The 17,231-nt window shown below is 34.2% G+C and overlaps 3 protein-coding genes across 5 annotated transcripts; 1 reads left to right on the top strand and 2 right to left on the bottom strand.

The window, feature by feature from the left end:
- Positions 1-2,118: 2,118 nt before the first annotated feature.
- Positions 2,119-5,054, bottom strand: LOC112702011 (uncharacterized). Of its 2 annotated transcripts, none has more exons than XM_025752852.2 (6): positions 4,690-5,054; positions 3,798-3,911; positions 3,414-3,696; positions 3,222-3,339; positions 2,712-2,876; positions 2,119-2,390 (listed from the first exon to the last, which is right to left on the bottom strand). In XM_025752852.2, exons 1-6 carry the CDS (start codon positions 4,780-4,782, stop codon positions 2,354-2,356), a joined length of 810 nt encoding a protein of 269 aa, XP_025608637.1. In that variant the 5' UTR covers positions 4,783-5,054; the 3' UTR covers positions 2,119-2,353. The 2 variants fall into 2 exon arrangements, with proteins under 2 accessions (XP_025608637.1, XP_025608638.1); XM_025752853.2 differs by having other exon boundaries at positions 3,222-3,336.
- Positions 5,055-6,003: 949 nt separating this feature from the next.
- Positions 6,004-12,347, top strand: LOC112702010 (probable sugar phosphate/phosphate translocator At1g06470). 2 transcript variants are annotated; one of them, XM_025752850.3, is made up of 13 exons: positions 6,004-6,239; positions 6,889-7,574; positions 7,675-7,844; positions 8,273-8,358; positions 8,511-8,560; positions 8,670-8,737; positions 9,343-9,443; positions 9,640-9,652; positions 10,350-10,534; positions 10,919-11,005; positions 11,265-11,359; positions 11,454-11,591; positions 12,010-12,347. In XM_025752850.3, exons 2-12 carry the CDS (start codon positions 7,057-7,059, stop codon positions 11,566-11,568), a joined length of 1,488 nt encoding a protein of 495 aa, XP_025608635.1. In that variant the 5' UTR covers positions 6,004-6,239; positions 6,889-7,056; the 3' UTR covers positions 11,569-11,591; positions 12,010-12,347. The 2 variants fall into 2 exon arrangements, with proteins under 2 accessions (XP_025608635.1, XP_072055079.1); XM_072198978.1 differs by having other exon boundaries at positions 12,007-12,347.
- A 370-nt stretch (positions 12,348-12,717) lies between these two features.
- LOC112702009 (KIN17-like protein) lies at positions 12,718-14,679 on the bottom strand. Its single transcript, XM_025752847.3, has 2 exons — positions 14,478-14,679; positions 12,718-14,257 (listed from the first exon to the last, which is right to left on the bottom strand). The coding sequence occupies exon 2, from the start codon at positions 14,212-14,214 to the stop codon at positions 13,009-13,011; it is 1,206 nt and encodes a 401-aa protein (XP_025608632.1). The 5' UTR covers positions 14,215-14,257; positions 14,478-14,679; the 3' UTR covers positions 12,718-13,008.
- Between the last annotated feature and the right edge of the window lie 2,552 nt (positions 14,680-17,231).

Below are 17,231 nucleotides of genomic sequence, written 5' to 3'. Positions count from 1 at the left end.
AGGAACTAGAGCTAGTGCTTGGTGGAGGAAGCCAACATGAAAGGCATAACTTAGAGAAGACAAAAAAATAAAATTAGGGGAAAACCTAACTCTATAATGGAAAACTTTTAAGTTATGAATAAGGTGGCTATTGTCCCCTTCCTATGTATTAAGCTTTGGCCCTGCACTGAACATGTTTTTATGAGTTTTATTATCAAATTCTATTTAACTTAATTAAGGGGAAAATTTTGGACAATTTTTAACTCATTATAGGTTACATAAGCTTTCTCTTTGACTATAAACTATACTTTCCAACATTTCAATCTGATATAGATTCAAAGAGAATAGTGGAGTGTTTTGGAACTCATTTTTTGTGTATACATAACGTGCTTGTTTGGATGTCATTAAATTGATAAAAAATATCTTTTTTTTATTTTTTAGTGTGTTTGACAAAATTCTAATAGTAAAATTAAAAATACTAAAAAAATAAAAAATATCTTTTTTGAAAGCTACAATTTACATCTTTTTTTAAAAGATTTTTTTTCTTAAAAAAAGATGTTTTTCACATAATAAATAAACAAAAAAGTACTTTTATTTTATTTTATCCAAACATAATTGATAAATAAAAAGATATTTTTACATGAAATATCGGTATCCAAAAATAAAATTACTTTTACTTTTGTAAAAGATCTTTTAAAAAAATATTATTAAAAAAACATCTCTCTCTCTCTCTCTCTCTCTCTCTCTCTCTCTCTCTCTCTCTCTCTCTCTCTCTCTCTCTCTCTCTCTCTCTCTCTCTCTCTCTCTCTCTCTCTCTCTCTATATATATATATATATATATATATATATATATATATATATATATATATATATATATATATATATATATGGAGTGATGGGTGTTCACGGGTCAGGTCGGGTTTAATTAGATCCAGACCTGGCCCTAAAAAGACACCAAGTCTATTTTGACCCGGCCTGAAATCAATCCAAAATAAATATGATCGACCTAATGTAAAATTAGTATATATAAATTTTGAAATTTTATATACTAAGTAATAAAATATTACTTTTAAAAATTAAATTTTTAACAAATATTTCTCATATTTATATTAAAATAAATTATTTTAAAACAAAAACAATACCATATAATATAAAATATTAATTGAAGTATAAAAGTATAATATGACATTACCAATTTTACTAAAAAATATATTTTTTTTTATAAAAAAAATTCCGAGCCAAGCGACCCAAAATATAACAAAATAACTGATCCGGAAGTACCGCATGAGTGGATATATAGGAATCCAAATCCGCCGAATCACTCATGTTATGATCGTCTACATCCTAGGTCTTCCTGTTCCTTCATCTGACTTATGTTCTTCATGTAGCATTCAGACCGAATGACTCTATGAAATTACGTCGCTACTTACGCATAGTTCGGGTAACGTAGGAGACATCTCTATTTTTCCCCAGGGAATCCAATCCTTGGAATTACCACTGTTTAGCTTTCAATTCGCCTTTGACCATCAAATGAAATGTGAATAACCCACCCCCTAAAACCGGATAAAAATAATAAACCCAAACCCAATAAAATATGTCTTGGATCTGGACCAGTCTTAAACACCCTTTGAATATGGTGACTAATCCCAAGCATAGTCTAAGTGAAATTGAGTTTGGCTCTCAATCTGAGTGGTCTTTTCTTTTTGCTTATGTTTTATGTACATGATTATGATTTCTTCCCTTATTTATTTAGGTTATTCCAAGGTACAATATATTGAAGGGAAAGAAAAATAATTACAAATATTCATATATTTCAAGTAGCTATTTACCATAAAAGTTTCCTTAGCCAGCGTTGATTTTATTATCATTTCCTTAATTCTTTTTACTTACAAGATTGCCTGTGTTATTTTGCAAAATTAGATCATATAAGATGTGAATCCAAAGTCTGGTGAAAGGAGGAGAATGATTCAGTTGCTGCTGCATAAAAGTTGTCTCTATATTTTGAAATGTTAACTATTCAGCTTAATGATACTGAATATAATGGATATTTTAACTTTGGTTTTTAAGCATTCATCATATCCTGTAATAAATCTTCAAATAAATCAACATACAATGTAAAATAAGATCAGCAATAATATCTTGATCAATCAAAATTAAGCCATAAATATGTATATACTAAGGTTCAGCCAAATTCTTTTGTTTAGTGGCATATAAAATAAGACATAGACAGACATAACTGGTACAGAAGAAATAAAAGCATTTCTAAAGCACAACATAGCCTATCTTATGATCTATTTATGATATGATATGATATGATCATAACCAAACAAATGCTCCAAAATATGTTTTGGCTGCAATCAACATTATTGCTCATTCAAATCTTAGGAATTATTATCTGAAGAAATCCATCCCTGAAATTTCAGAAACAAAGAAAACAAGATTAGAAATATCAGCTTCAATTCACATGTGTCTACTATTGATGAAGAATGTTAACATAGATTCAATCAAACACTAACACTTCTTTTGTAAGTTCAAATGTACTTATGTGATTGTGAGATATTGAGTCTTTATGAATCATGATTGTACTTAGTTTTCTAGCTGAAATTGAAAATTTGATTTTAGAATACTATTAACTCTGTAATGAACTATGCATCAGTGGCTAGTTTCAAGAGTTATGAATCTTAAATAGTCAACAAATAACAAGTTAAATAACACTATAAGGTTTCACTCACTGGAATTCAGCTGATATATGATCCTTGTTCACGCCGGAAGGGAGTGGCCAGACCGCCTCGCATGGTCCATATAGTATCTCGCGCTTGTGATACGAAGAAAACGAGGCATTCGGAGACCCTGCAATTGTCAAGTAGCTAGTAGAGCGTCTACCTTTGACAGATAACCTGCCACACAGTTCACATAGTAGGTCAAAAACTTAACACAATTCATAACCAAGAATGTTAATTATTGTTAAACATTTTGATTTTCTACCTACCATTCTTTCTTTCACAACTTTTTATGAAACATATATCATAAGAAATGGTTTGAACACATACATTAACATAATTTGATTTGATCAATGTAGTCGATTCCATCTAGTCAGATAAGACTTACTTTTCGATGCGTATGCATAAATTGGATCACATATGAGACTTCAATAGTGACTTGAGTAAAAAGATTATGCAACATTTTATTAAGCTTTACCCTTTCCTTCAGTTGAGAAGATTATAACAGAAATGGTTACTTACTTTTGATCATCAACCTCCACTCTTATGTCATTGATCCTAACTCCTGGAACTTCAACTGTGATAACATATTTTCCTTTTGATTCCGCGACATCCATCCTCGGAGACCACTCAGTTCCTGCTAAGAAAAATTTTTATAAATGTAACATGCTTCCATTTTAATAACTTTTGGGTTCAAATCTCTAACATACTAACCATTAATTTCAGAATGTAGTTGGTCTACTCGCGGTAGCGGTTTTCTTGGCCTAGAAAATGAAGGAGGTTCAAGTGTACTAAATTCACCACCCTGCACTGGAGCCAATGGTTGAACGACTGAACTTAAGTAATCCGATTCAGTTCTCGCCGGTCTAGCAAAACACGGTGCTCTTCCGGGTCTGGCAAAACAAGGTGTACTTTCGGGTCTAGCAAAACATGGTGCTCTTGTGTTAGCAGGACTCTGATCAGATGCAGAACCAAAAGTTTTAGGAGTTGGAGCACCCTGCAAAATTTTTCATATTAATTATGCTACTAAGTTTCTTCTTCTGAAAAAGAATCACATAGAAGGAGTATTTCAGGCAATAAGAAATTTGTTGTTATTACCTCTTCAGCTGAAATCTGCCTCATGAAATAACCATAAGATTCAGATGATTGGCGCGCGAAATACACCTTGTTATCGCATCGCCGGAGCACAGAGTTCAAACTACCACTGCAGTTCTGATGAAAAAGGGAATGAAAATGAATTAACAAAACAAGTTGCATACAAATACTAATGATGAAAAGGGTAAAGATTATTATATAAGACATCATACAAAAAATGCTAGAAAACAGAAGCACATGGAAATTCTGAATTAGTATCTTAGTATAGAACTAATTTAATTCCTTGTCTTTATGAAACACATAGATCTGATGTTAAATCCTTTTAAATATGTCTTAGACAAGAGGAGAAAAAATTCTTTGGTTTTATATAGTTGAAAGTTGCTAGAACTCTATGCTAAGCTTAGGAACTTTTCACATCTTGGATTTCAAGTTTTCAACAATTACTACCACCTATGAATGCAGATATGCAATTATGCAGAGTCACAAAGAATTTATGAAAAGCTAGATGCACAATTATATCAATTCATCCAATCTTAAAACCAAAAAAGGAAAACATTATCCAACCTTATATCAATTTACTATGCTATGTGTGAATCTCATCAATTGATTCAAAGAATAAATTTTCTCTATCTCCCTTTAGAGAGAATCCAAAAATGAAACAAAAGAGAATTTACTTTACATAAGATACCCAAATCATATTCAGTTAGTTAGATTCTCTCATGATAAACATGATCCTAAGATTCTAATCATATGACCTCATTGAGGAACACAAGTTCACTATTCTTGCTCCCCACTTAGTATCAACTTGTCAAGCATGTCAATAGAAATCCATAATTTCAATTGATCAATTCAAACAATTTCTTCAATAAAAAAAAATAATTGATAAATTAATTACCATAGGGAGAACATGAGTAGCTGAGATGTCATCAGTTGATGCAAAATGGGAAGCAATCAAGTTAACTCTGCGCCTCACCAATTCACTCTCCATATTTTTTTTGCACTAAACCAAGATGAAGATGAATATGATGAAGTGTGTGACACTGTGTGGATCTGAAGATGAATAAGATTATAAGCAGTGAGAAGCCAATCATTGAGCACTGTGGAAGATTTTTTAGTTGAGCAAAGGAACATGTGGGGCCCATTGAATCTAAATATCTTTGAAACTTGAAGGTGTAAAGAGTTAAAGATGCCACATGGTCCTCACTACTAACCTAAATTATCAACTTTAGTAGAATAGAATATTGCTGCTTCAAATTAGTCACATACTCACATGTCACCCCACTTGCTTCTATTGCCTCCATTTTTGTCTTTGATAGGGGCATTCTTGGGTGAACATTTTCTCCAAATTATCCAATGAATCAAAAATGAAAAATAAAAATTGAAAAGTATAATAGGAAAAATTGTCATGTACTCTTGATATTGATAGTGCACACTTTTTTCTTTTAAATATTTGTTATAATGTCTAAAAGTATAGTGTTTAATTATAAAAAATAAGTTAGATAGTTAATATTTAATTAAAAAATATAAAAAAATTAAGAGAAAATGATAAGTTGATTCTTAATTTTTTGGTCTGCACACATTTAAGTCTCTAAGAATTTAAAAATACATTTAAGTTTCTGAGTTTTTCAAAATCTAGACATATTGATCCCTAAGTCTAATTTATCCAATTTTAAAAACTCTCACGTATACATTCATATCAACTAGGTTAGTACAACAGGAGTCCCGTTTGATCAGACCCAAATAAATATGAAAAATCAATATGTCTATATTTTAAAAGGATCAAGAACTTAAATATATTTTCAAATTTTAAAAAATTTAAATATTTGCGAATCAGAATGACCTATTTTTTCTTTATTTTTAAAAATTAATAGATTATAAAAACAATTCGGTAAAAATTCAATCCTAAATAATAAGCACTATAGAAATAACTTTAAAAAAAATATGTTAAACTTTTACAGTATTTTTTTTTGGTACATTTGTAAATCAACTATGTGAATATTGATAGTGATGTTCTTTTATATATCTTTTAAAGTATAAATTCTATAACTATAAAAAAAATATAAATACTGTCTCTTATTAACAATTCTACAATTAAACAAATGAAATTACTAAATATATAAAAAGGGAATATTTGCATATTGCAAAATGTACCATTTAATTACAACATAATCTTTACAATATAATGTAACTAAAAATGCAAAGTAGAGTTATCTTGACATTGTTCAAAGCTGAAAGCATTAAGCTTTAGCTGCAGAATGCAAAAATCAGAATTCACAAATATGAACAACGAATTTGACGTTCATATGATTTGAGGTGCCGTCTTCAACAAACAATAACGACATTCAATCCAATTCCATCTCAAAGACCGATTTTTTCCACACACAAAAAAGCTTGATCGCACCGAACCAGATTGGATCTCTCTCTCTCTCTCTCAATCTTCCTTAGGTCAGTTTCATTCTTTGTTCCCCGCCAAATGTTCATTTCAATAACTAATTCATCGTGGGTCTTTTCTTATTGTTATGGAATTGGGATGGATGATGATTTCTATATACAAACAAAAAATATAAATAAAAAAAAATGTTTTTGATCCCAAAGTTTGCATTTTTATCATATTGGTCGCGTGCGAGCTAGCTTTAGCTCCAATGGGTCCTTGTATCTTTGTTTTCAAGACGAATACATAATGGTCCCAATGATTGAAGAAAATAACCACCATAATTTGTATTTAGCTTCTCTTTCTCTCTGACACACACATTCCGTGTTTTGTTATTGTTATTTTCATTGCATTGTCTAACATTGCATAGTTAGCATAAACTAATTTCAATAAAAAATTTGAAGAATTGATCTTTCCTAGTAGTTTCTAAGCAATCAATGTTTATATCATTATTGCTTCATTTAGATGAATAGGGAAGATGTACCTGTCTTCTATGAACATTCAGCTTAATCTAACTGCAAAATGGTGGTGGCTGTCAAGGAGCAATTGTTTCTTTTGGTTTTTAAAAATATCTTGGCTTATTGTTCTAAGATGTAATGACAATCAATGTTTAATTTGTTTATTCTTTGATTACTGATCAATGATTTTAAGTCCATCATGCAGGCGTAATTTGATGAATTTGATTATGAAACCAGGTCCTGTGCTAGAAGGCAGCTTATGCCCTGGCTTTGTTATGCACCCAAGTGAGGTTAAGTAGTTGGTTTTGGTCAAAGAGTATGCTGGATTTGTTGTGGAGTATATAAATGGCAATAATTCGACATACAGAAGGAAATGGTACAGAGTGAATTGGATTCTGACAAGGGCAAGTTTGCTAGGATCACTGGTGGCAACAGTGGAAGAGTAGGTTCTGTCTTTGGCAGAGAGCCTTCATTTTCAAGCTGGTGTGATGCGGACGAAGAAGTCCATTTGAATCGGGAATTAGGAAATGCAAGGAATGATCTTGTGGACGAAGACCCTGGTTTTGAATTATTGTTTCATCAGGAGCTACCAAGAGGACCTTTAGAAAGGGAGAGACTGTTTCACCTAAAGTTTCAGCATAGCATTTTGTATGGTGCTAGTAACATGGATGAAGATTCAATTCATCGGAGAGTAAATGGATCTGAGAAGCATGTGCCTTTTGATATTGAGAACAGGCCTACAGGGGGACTGACTCATGTTGACTCCTCCATGTCCTTGGAAGATCATGGATCTTTGGCGAAAAGCTCCCGCAATCCTATTTCTGTGGGATATATTTTAAAGACCTTTTTTTTCATTCTTATTTGGTACACATTCAGTCTCTGTTTGACCCTGTAAGTTTCTTCTTGATACAAGTGGTCATCACATGCATAGATACACTATGTAAGGTTATTTACGATTCGCATTTTCTTGTTTTTCTACTAATTTGAACAGGTACAATAAAACTCTATTAGGAGCTGATATGGGGAAGTTCCCGGCTCCTTATATGATGAATACTTTCCACTTCATAATGCAAGGTGTCCTATCAAGGATTATTACCTGGTGCTGGTCTCATAAATTTCAAACTGGTGTTGTCATGTCTTGGAGGGATTACTTTTTGAAAGGTAGCCTTTGAACTCTGCTATCTCATTATCGCTATTGTTATCTGCTCACTTGGTTATGCTGATTGGGTATTCCATATTAAAACTTCTAGATACTTTTTTTTTTAATTTTTGGTCATTAAGTTTGTGTAATTGACTGTTGTAGTTCATTGCTCTTTGTTGTAGTTGTTATTCTGACTTGGAAAGTACTAACAAAATGTATAGTTATAACACTACTTGGGATATTTGAAGGCATGCCACGTTTCTGTTATAGTTACCCCCCCCCCCCAAAACAAAAAATCCTTCCCCCTTCCTTCTTTTCCTTTTTTTTAAATTTAAAAAATCTTGTGTCATTTCTTTACAGTGAAGCTGTTTTTCATGCAAAAATCTCATCACTCGTTATATTAACTTTTCTATCAACTAATGCCACAGATGGACTTTGCCTTTCACAGTTGTGCCGACTGCTCTTGGAACAGCATTGGATGTTAACCTGAGCAATGCATCTTTAATTTCCATCTCTGTCACGTTTGCTACAATGGTAGGTGATATTTCTGTTCTTCTCTATGTAACCTGAGGGAAATATTTGTTTAAATTCTTTTGTAATGTCACATCTCATTTCACTACATCGCCCTCTATTTTGTAGAAGATATTATTCTTCTTCCCTAACTTCATTGTCCTTTCCACTGGCAGTGTAAGTCTGGGGCTCCAATTTTTCTCCTTCTGTTTGCTTTTGCATTCCGGTAATTTTCTCTTTTCCTCATATGTCATCTGTGTGCGTATTCAAATATAAACAAGTCAGTCGTTTCAATTCATGTTTTTGCCATTGAATTGTCAAATATTTGTTGGAAGGTTGGAGGCACCAAGCTATAAACTATCTGGCATCATCGTAGTCATCTCTGTCGGCATATTACTAACAGGCATGTTCAGTCTAAGAGCTTCTCGTTTTAATTTGCATTTATTTGCACTTTCAAAATCAGAACATCTGACGCAATATAGCTTCCAACTGGCATTAACAAAGATTAGCTGAATATGGATGCTAATTATTAATAGTTCCATGGTTCCATCATATTGTTCCATGTTGAATATGCGATTTCTTGAAACATTGTAATATTTTATGTGAAATAGCTTCTGGAGAGGAGTTGATCTTACATTGTTAATTTACTTAATTTGCTTTTCCATGATATTTTGGAATGTTTATCAGAATTTATAATGGCCCCCTATGTCTTTGTGTGCTCTTGGAAGTTCCTAGTCCATTCTGAATTTTGGTTTTTCCAGTTAATACCTCAACATTGTTTAGCAAACTATTGAACAGTGAACCAGTTAAATATTTCAACTAATATTGGGCTTTGATTCTTTTTTACCGTCATGGTGAATGTTTCTCAGTTCTATATAGTATCACGATTACAAGTTTCTTGACTTTAAATTTTCAATTGGAGCTTGCCCAGCGAACTTTTCAAGCATTAGGAAAACATACCACATTGAGAATTCACACACATACCCATCTTATTTCTGTGCACTGCAGTTGCAAAGGAGACAGAATTTCAGTTATGGGGGTTTATACTTGTTATGCTTGCTGCTGTTATGTCTGGGTTCCGCTGGTGTATGACCCAGATCCTTTTGCAGGTATGATATTTGCATTTTTTTTCTTTTGCTTAAAAAGTCTGTATGTATAAAATACAAGTGAGCACTTGCAGAACCACATTAAAGTTTCATTATTTTTCTTTGTGCCCTTAGTAACTAGTATTCTTACCTTGTTTTGTTGCCGTGGAACCTAATTTTCATTCTTCTTGTGCATGTTGACACAAAAACCAAATTGAAGAAAGAAACCTATGGTAAGTTCCCTGTATAACTCCACATGAATCATTAGGCACATCTTCATTCATAATAGATTTTTTAAAATATATTTGATAAACTTTATTAGTTAAAATAATCTTTTGCTTATTTATTTCTTGTTGGTTTCAGTCAATCAACCCTTAAATTTAATATAACTTAGTGCCTTTTTTTTTTTGTTCCTGTATAAATTGATAGTAGAATCTTTGTGCCTTTACTGAAAATGCAGATGTACTTTAAAAAAAGGGTAGATGTGTACTTTATACCTAAGATATCATAAATATTCCTAAGCATGAGAGATCATATGATTGCTAGAAAACTAAAGCAGATGTTTAAGAGATCATTGTACACCATTTGTAGTTGTAAATAGCAATAAATTAGTTTACATAGGTCACTACTCTCTCCATTATTTATTCATTTCATATGTTGAACTAAATCCTCCATACTCCTTAGTATATTTAGGAGATGAAGGCAAATATATATAGACCTTAATGAATAGGCTTAAAATCTCAACCAGGATTGATATCTAGGAGATAGGTAATGGCAAGGATAACTTCATGAGATAAATCAAAAGATATTTTCGATGTTAGAATCTTAGATGTAAGTAGTGTCCTTTATCCCTTACTTCACTAATACAAATTTTATAAGTTCTATTATAGTCTCTAGCAAAGCCTTTATGTGCATTTTCAAATGTTTCAGGTCTAAAAGATCCACTTACGCTTATGAGCTATGTAGCACCAGTAATGGCAGTGGCAACTGCACTTCTCTCTCTTGCATTAGATCCATGGCATGAACTCCATAACAACAAATACTTTGATGATTCAAGGCATATTACTCAAAGTTTCTTCCTGATGATTTTGGGGGGCATTCTTGCCTTTTTCATGGTAATGGTATTCCCTTCAAGATTCATTTGTGCTCTGATCTAACACAACTAGCTTCTTATTGACTTTTTTGAGATACGCTTTGTTAGAAATAAGGAGAATATCTTGTAATGTCTCTATCATATTTCAGCATATCAAATCATATCTCCTAGGATTACCTGAGATATCTACTTATTTCATGATCATTTCCTTAATCCTTACTTAACTAGGATTAGGATTTCACTTCGTTATAAACAGAGATAGTATTCCTCTCTCGTAAACACATCATGTTCTATCAGAATAATACGTCCATATTGTTTAATAATCCTTCTTCTTCTCTTTTCTTTCTCTTCTGCTTAAAACTTACAGTCTCAACAGGCAACTATATGATATTTTTTCTTGTTCCAGGTGTTAACCGAATATTTTTTGGTCTCAGTAACCAGTGCAGTCACAGTCACAATAGCAGGGGTAGTCAAGGAGGCCGTCACCATATTGGTATGAACTACGTTTCGATATTGTTCTTATCTTTTGATATGAATATCCAGTGGTCTCTCTTAATCTTGTATGTTTATTACCAGATCCGTTCGGTATCATTCTGTCAAGATTACATTGCTTCAGTATATGAATTAATTTAGTACTATATTTTTTTATAACTGTTGCATGTTATGTTCGAATAGGATAGCGGTTTCTTAGTGTTGCAGTTGCTGATTGTAGATTTACTTGCACTTTCTGATTATATGCTGTTTATGTATAGGTTGCGGTATTGTACTTTCATGATAAATTTACATGGGTGAAAGGACTCGGTCTCTGCACTATTCTGTTTGGTGTCAGTTTATTCAACTGGTACAAGTAAGTCATCAACAAACTTGTCTTCCAAAACTCTTTTTCCTTTAATTTTATTATGCTTATTTATATGTTTTTTCGATCTATTTTTCTATTTTAGATATCTGAAGCTTCAGAAGGGCCATTTTAGTGAGGGCGAGGTGGCAGTACTTCACACAACAGATTCTGCTGGCAAATATGTTATTCTTGAGGAGATGGATGAGCAGGATATCTGAAACTTCATAGCAACATCTTCAAAGTAAGTCCCTCAGTTGGACTGTTGTTAAGTGATGCATGAAGCTATAATAACTTATTTATCTACAGATATATATAAATTGACTTTCCGTTTTTAATCATAAGATCATTAGTGCTTGTCTTGGCCATCTCAGGGCTTGAATGTTGATGTTATCAACTACTACTGCTATATGGCACTCATTAATACTTTGTCAATGGAGAATTGTACCACTTTTATTGTGCACCTTTCTTGTACACCTTTCGTTTATGATATAAAAGACAAATTTTTTATCTTCTCTCACTTTTTATCAATCACTTCTAATAGGTATATAAGAGAAGTGTGTACTAACTACTAAGTAGTGCATATAAGAGCTCTCAATTGCTATATTTGTGTAGCTCCTACGACTCGCCTGCTGACCGACTTCATGTCATGTTTTCAGCAGTTACCTCTTGATGCTTCCATTGGATTTGTGATGTGAAGGTGCTTTCCAAGTTTGTCAGACCGGAGGAAACAAATCGCCCGGCAATGATCAACATTTAAGCCCAATCATTCATCACTTCCATTTTAAAATTTTGTAATTGAATATCTTGTATTCTGTTAGTGTTTCATCGGTAGAACAAATTTTGGTATTCTTGACTTGAGTTGTCAAGATATATTTTGTAGATTAAGGCAGCAGGGTGTAGTAGATCAAAGGTTTATTTTTGTTTTAATGTATCGAGTTACATGTTACTATTTTTTGTTCTTATGTAATAAATATAACTCTGATTTTGTTTATTCTTACCTGATGATTCATCTAATTGAGTCATGTTCAATCTTGTAAAAGGGGAAGTATAGATTCTGAAAATAACTGAGTGGCGTCATCGCTTCTCTAAGTCGTCCTGTTCCATACTACATGGTATATACAAATTGGCGTGAAGATTTATCTTAATCAGCTCATGAAATTCAATAAACTATGCATGAAAAAGTGTAGTTTGGACACCAAAATAAACCTTTTAATTTTGAGTAAGAAATTCTCAGATTCTACAGTTTATATCTTAATAAAATGAAGCAGAAGAAATTCATAATCATAACCTTTTTCTTCATATGTGCAACTGATATATAAGAATAATCGAATGTATATACATGTAAGCAGAAGAACAACACCTCAACCTTATGAACATTGAACCATTACGTTCTAAAGTTAAGAAGTTCATTAATTGCGCGTATAACATTGTAGTTTGGAGCTTACAATCACCATCTCCCCGCAATTTTCTTACTACCGGAAAGTAAAAAGATTCTCCATTGCCAATCAAGCACGCATTCAATCTTATAACAGGGAAGATTATCGTCATGATTGATCTCATACGAATAAAACTGATAAACTACAAACGGATACATAAGAACAAACAATGTTATTCAACCAACTTAACACAGAATCACTTGGTTATTATTCTCATCAAACTCATTGTGCTATTTTACAAATGTCCTCATATTCCACCGCTTTGAGTACCCTGCCATCATAGGCACCTTTCTCTATCTGCACCTTTGCGCAAAAATGATCCGTATCCACCCCCAAAAGTTTCGCAGTTGATCCACGATATGCACCATTGACAATTTTTACACGGCCCCCAACTTGTGGAATCACAGTTTCAAGCTCTTCCTGATCGACTCTCAGCACATGCTTGCTTTCAAGCATTTCAATTTCCCCAACATATTTGTCAATCACCTTTCTCACCACACCCTTTTGCTTGTAGTACCCCTTCTCTGCCAAGGCCTTGCTCATAACCTTAACAATGATTCCCTCATGCAACCAATAGTCCTTCCTGTTGATTTTCTCCTTTTTCTTCTCCTCTTCCCTAATCAATTCTTCCAAGGTTGACTTTCCTCCACCTCCACTCTCTTTTCTCTTCAAACTATTTCCTGGATTCCTTTCCTTGTATTTATCTTCCTCATCCTCATCAAACACAACCTTCTTCGATGACTCGTGTTTCTCTTTGATCACAGGCTTAGCCGATGCGCCAAGAGAAAATCCTATCTTAACTCCATCTTCCACATTTAGTTCCTTTGGAGCCTCGACCCTTGAAGCCTGATCAGCCTCAGTGGTATCTGACCGTTGCATCAATTGCTCAGCTTTTTCGATCTGTTTCATAATCTCCTTCTCTTGCTTCTCTTCCTCCACCATATCTGCCTTGATCCTCTTATTCTTCAACCTCTCCTTGAAAAGGGTCTCAGAATCTCTATCTATATACGTAATGAACCAACCCTTAGGTGTTTCCTCGACCTTACACTTCCCCGTTCGACCCAAGTACTTGACAAACTCTGTAAGAGTTGCCCACTGAGTGGAGTTCATATGAACATGATGCCTGTCATTGATGTACTCATTATAAACCACGGTGGCAGCAATGCGGCTGAACCGATGGCTGCGCTTCATGTGCTCAAGAAAAGATGTCTCAAACTCCTCGGAATAACCCTCGATAATCCGATGGGGGTTTTGGCCAAAAATCTGCATCTGGCGCTGGTGGCTTTCACTCATGCAGTGGCATTTGAACCCATTCTCGTCTCGGCATTGCTTCTGGCACATCTGGCAGTACCACCTAAGCTTCTGCAGCCCTTTTGCCTTGATTCGATTCGCGATCGCCTTCGGTGTAAGAAATTCGTTTTTCCCCATGGATTATCCGCTTCAAATGTTTCAGACAAAAAAAAAAAAAAAACTAAAAACAAACAAAAGAAACCCTAATTCAGTGGTTGTCTTCAGATTACAAACATAACAGAGAAATTGAATAATTCAGGAATTAGAGTCACATTATAACGGTTGCATATAAAGAAATATGAAATCTCTAATCCATAGGAATCAAAGGGAATCAGAGATATATAAGATTGAGAGAGAGAGAGAGAGAGAGAGAGAGAGAGAGAGAGATTCTAAGGATGAACCTGAAAAGGGGGCTTCGAGATGACTTTGATGGAGGTGGCTAGGGGGGCCGAGGATTTGGTTGTGGTGGCGATTGGTGGCGGAGCTCGCGACGGGAAGGGCGGAGGCTGGAAGCTAGATTGGCTACGCGGTCTCTGGATCGTTGCTTTTCGTCGTTGATGTTGTGGGTCTGGGCCACTGGGCCTGTTTGATATAAACAACAAGGAAAACTATAGGAAAAAGATGATAATTATAAAGAGTTAATAGTGAAGTTAATTCTTGAAAAATAGATTATCTTTTAAATTCATTGTTAAAAGATTTTTTTAATTAAATTATTTTTTTTAAAATTATGAATTAATTGAATCTATTAATAATTTTGAAATAATGATTGATAATGTAAAATATTAACTAATAGTATATATAATATTTAATATGTCTAATTAGATGCTGATCAAATATAATTATAAAAATTTATTAATTTAGTTGTTATGTTATAATATAGTTTATGTAATTAAGAAAAATAGACTAAATTAATAAATTTTATGAATATATTTAGTTAGACATGTCAAGCATTATGTATATTATCAATTAACGTTTTATATCATTAATTATTGACAAAAATTGTTAATAAAATTACTGAAAAATAAATATAACTAATTCGTAATTTTTAAAAGATTAATTTAATTGAAATTTTTTTAAAAAACAAATTTAAAAAATATTCCGTATTTCAGGATTTTTTTTGTGACTTTTTCAGGACTAATTTGATTATTAACTTTAATTATAAATGTGAATAATAGAATGAAAAATAAAATAAAGAGGTGCAGCCATAAGAGTGTATCTAAGATATGAATGAAAAAACACCGAACGTCTAAAAATTTTGCATGAAGATGATAAATGCAATTCACAAATTCAATACAAACAAAAAATCACCGCAAAAAAGAGAAAGAGAGAGACAAGCAGAACAAAACATAACAGTGCCAATTTCCAAGCCGAATTCAAATTCTCGAGCTAAAACAAAAGCTAACATATCAAGATGATCAAAAGAAACAAAAGAAAAAACTGAAAAAGCTCGAAATACCACGATTCTTTTATCAACAATTCGATTATTTGATGCTACCCCAGATGATGAAACTGTAAGAAATAGACATTGAAACGACGACGAAGAAGAAAAGACTCGAACTTTGGAATGCCCATTGATCCGTTAGGGTAAGGCAAAACAAACAACAACAAACTCGGAACTGAACTAACGCATGAACTTTCCCCAAATCTCTCCTCAATTCCGAAAATGAAGCGCATAACGGATGAAAGCCTCATCCAGTCTAATAAATCCGCATAACCACCCTCAACAAACACCAATATATACGAATTACTCACTCAAGTTGTAGGTACGTAATTCACTCTAGTTTTTCTCCTGAACTCTCTCACACTCGCACTTACTTGAGTGTTGGAGTCCCTTTTCAGGTGTCCAATGCCGCCCCTCCAGAGGAAGACGACGTTCCATCCTCATCACTCCAAGGGAAGCCAATATGCGTATTACCAGGACGTGCTATACCTCGGAATCGACTCTCCACACAGGAACATTTGGCGCCCACCGTGGGGCCCAGTTTACTTAACCCCATTTTTCTTTTGCTCTGTATATTTTTTATCTCCTCTTTTTTGCAGGACATAAATAATGGCGGACGAGCAAAGCCATGCTCCCTCCGACATCAACCAACCAGAGATATTAGCAATCAATGAGGCCCTCAGAGCCGAGAACCAAAGGATGGCCGAACTCCTGCGACAGATGGAGTGCGATCGCACAAAGGGCGAACACAAAAGCGCCAAACAAAAAGAGGACAATGATGAGCATTCCTCAGAAACCAAGCAAACCACCCCCAAAACAACAAAGACAGTAGTCAAGAGGACCAACCCCTTCACAAAACAAGTTATGAACATCAAAATGCTCGAAAACCTCACCTTACCTTCAACCTTGAAACCCTACCAAGGAATAGGAGACCCAAATGTCCATGTCACTAAATTTTACACCATGATGTTCATGAATAAAGAGTCCGACTCCATCCTATGCCGAACCTTTCCAACCTTCTTAGACGGGGCCGCGCTCATCTGGTTCTCCAACTTACCCGAAGGTTCTATTTCAAATTTCGACGAGTTAGCTGACCAATTCGTCAACCACTTCGCTGCCTCAAAAATCTATGTCCACAACTCAGATTATCTGAGTACAATCAAAAAGGGACCAAATGAAAGCCTAAAAGATTACATGACCAGATTTGCATAAGCGACCAACGAGATACCCAACCTGAACCCCGAAGTTCATCTCCACACACTGAAAACTGGCCTCCGACCCGAAAAATTTTAAGAGCCCATTGTCATAGCGAAACCCAAAACCCTGGCCGAATTCCGAGAAAAAGCAACAACTCAAATCGAGGTAGAGGAGCTCCGAGCACTTCGGAGGGCAGAAAAATCCACCCCGAACAAAGAGGAAGACAGACAAAGCAAGCATCCAGCCAGCAGGACAGACCAAAGGACGTTTAGGCTAACACCTAAATTCGACACATACACTCCCTTTAACACAAAAAGATAGGACATAGTAAAAGATATACTGCACTCCAAACTCATCGAACCCCCAAGCAGAGCCGGTACCTACCAGGACCAAAGGCACGTGGACAAATCCAAGTATTGTGCTTTCCATCAAAAGTACGGCCACACAACAGACGACTGCGTGATAGCGAAGGATGTCCTAAAAAAACTAGCACGCCAGGGACTGCTGGACAAGTACA

This window comes from Arachis hypogaea, chromosome 7, assembly GCF_003086295.3.
Source record: "Arachis hypogaea cultivar Tifrunner chromosome 7, arahy.Tifrunner.gnm2.J5K5, whole genome shotgun sequence".
NCBI lineage: Eukaryota > Viridiplantae > Streptophyta > Magnoliopsida > Fabales > Fabaceae > Arachis > Arachis hypogaea.
The sequence above is the reverse complement of the archived record's forward strand: the minus strand, read 5'-3'. Positions and strand labels throughout refer to the sequence as shown.

What these genes read in the sequence shown, in the direction of transcription:
- LOC112702011 (XM_025752852.2), bottom strand. Translation starts at nt 4,782, where the DNA reads ATGGAGAGTGAATTGGTGAGGCGCAGAGTTAACTTGATTGCTTCCCAT. An exon ending in CTACTCATGTTCTCCCTATG is followed by an intron (nt 3,912 to 4,689) that starts GTAATTAATTTA and finishes CTTTTTCATCAG; the next exon opens with AACTGCAGTGGTAGTTTGAA. An exon ending in GTGGAGGTTGATGATCAAAA is followed by an intron (nt 2,877 to 3,221) that starts GTAAGTAACCAT and finishes ACTGTGTGGCAG; the next exon opens with GTTATCTGTCAAAGGTAGAC.
- LOC112702010 (XM_025752850.3), top strand. Translation starts at nt 7,057, where the DNA reads ATGGTACAGAGTGAATTGGATTCTGACAAGGGCAAGTTTGCTAGGATC. An exon ending in CTGTCACGTTTGCTACAATG is followed by an intron (nt 8,359 to 8,510) that starts GTAGGTGATATT and finishes TTCCACTGGCAG; the next exon opens with TGTAAGTCTGGGGCTCCAAT. An exon ending in GCATTCTTGCCTTTTTCATG is followed by an intron (nt 10,535 to 10,918) that starts GTAATGGTATTC and finishes TTCTTGTTCCAG; the next exon opens with GTGTTAACCGAATATTTTTT.
- LOC112702009 (XM_025752847.3), bottom strand. Translation starts at nt 14,214, where the DNA reads ATGGGGAAAAACGAATTTCTTACACCGAAGGCGATCGCGAATCGAATC.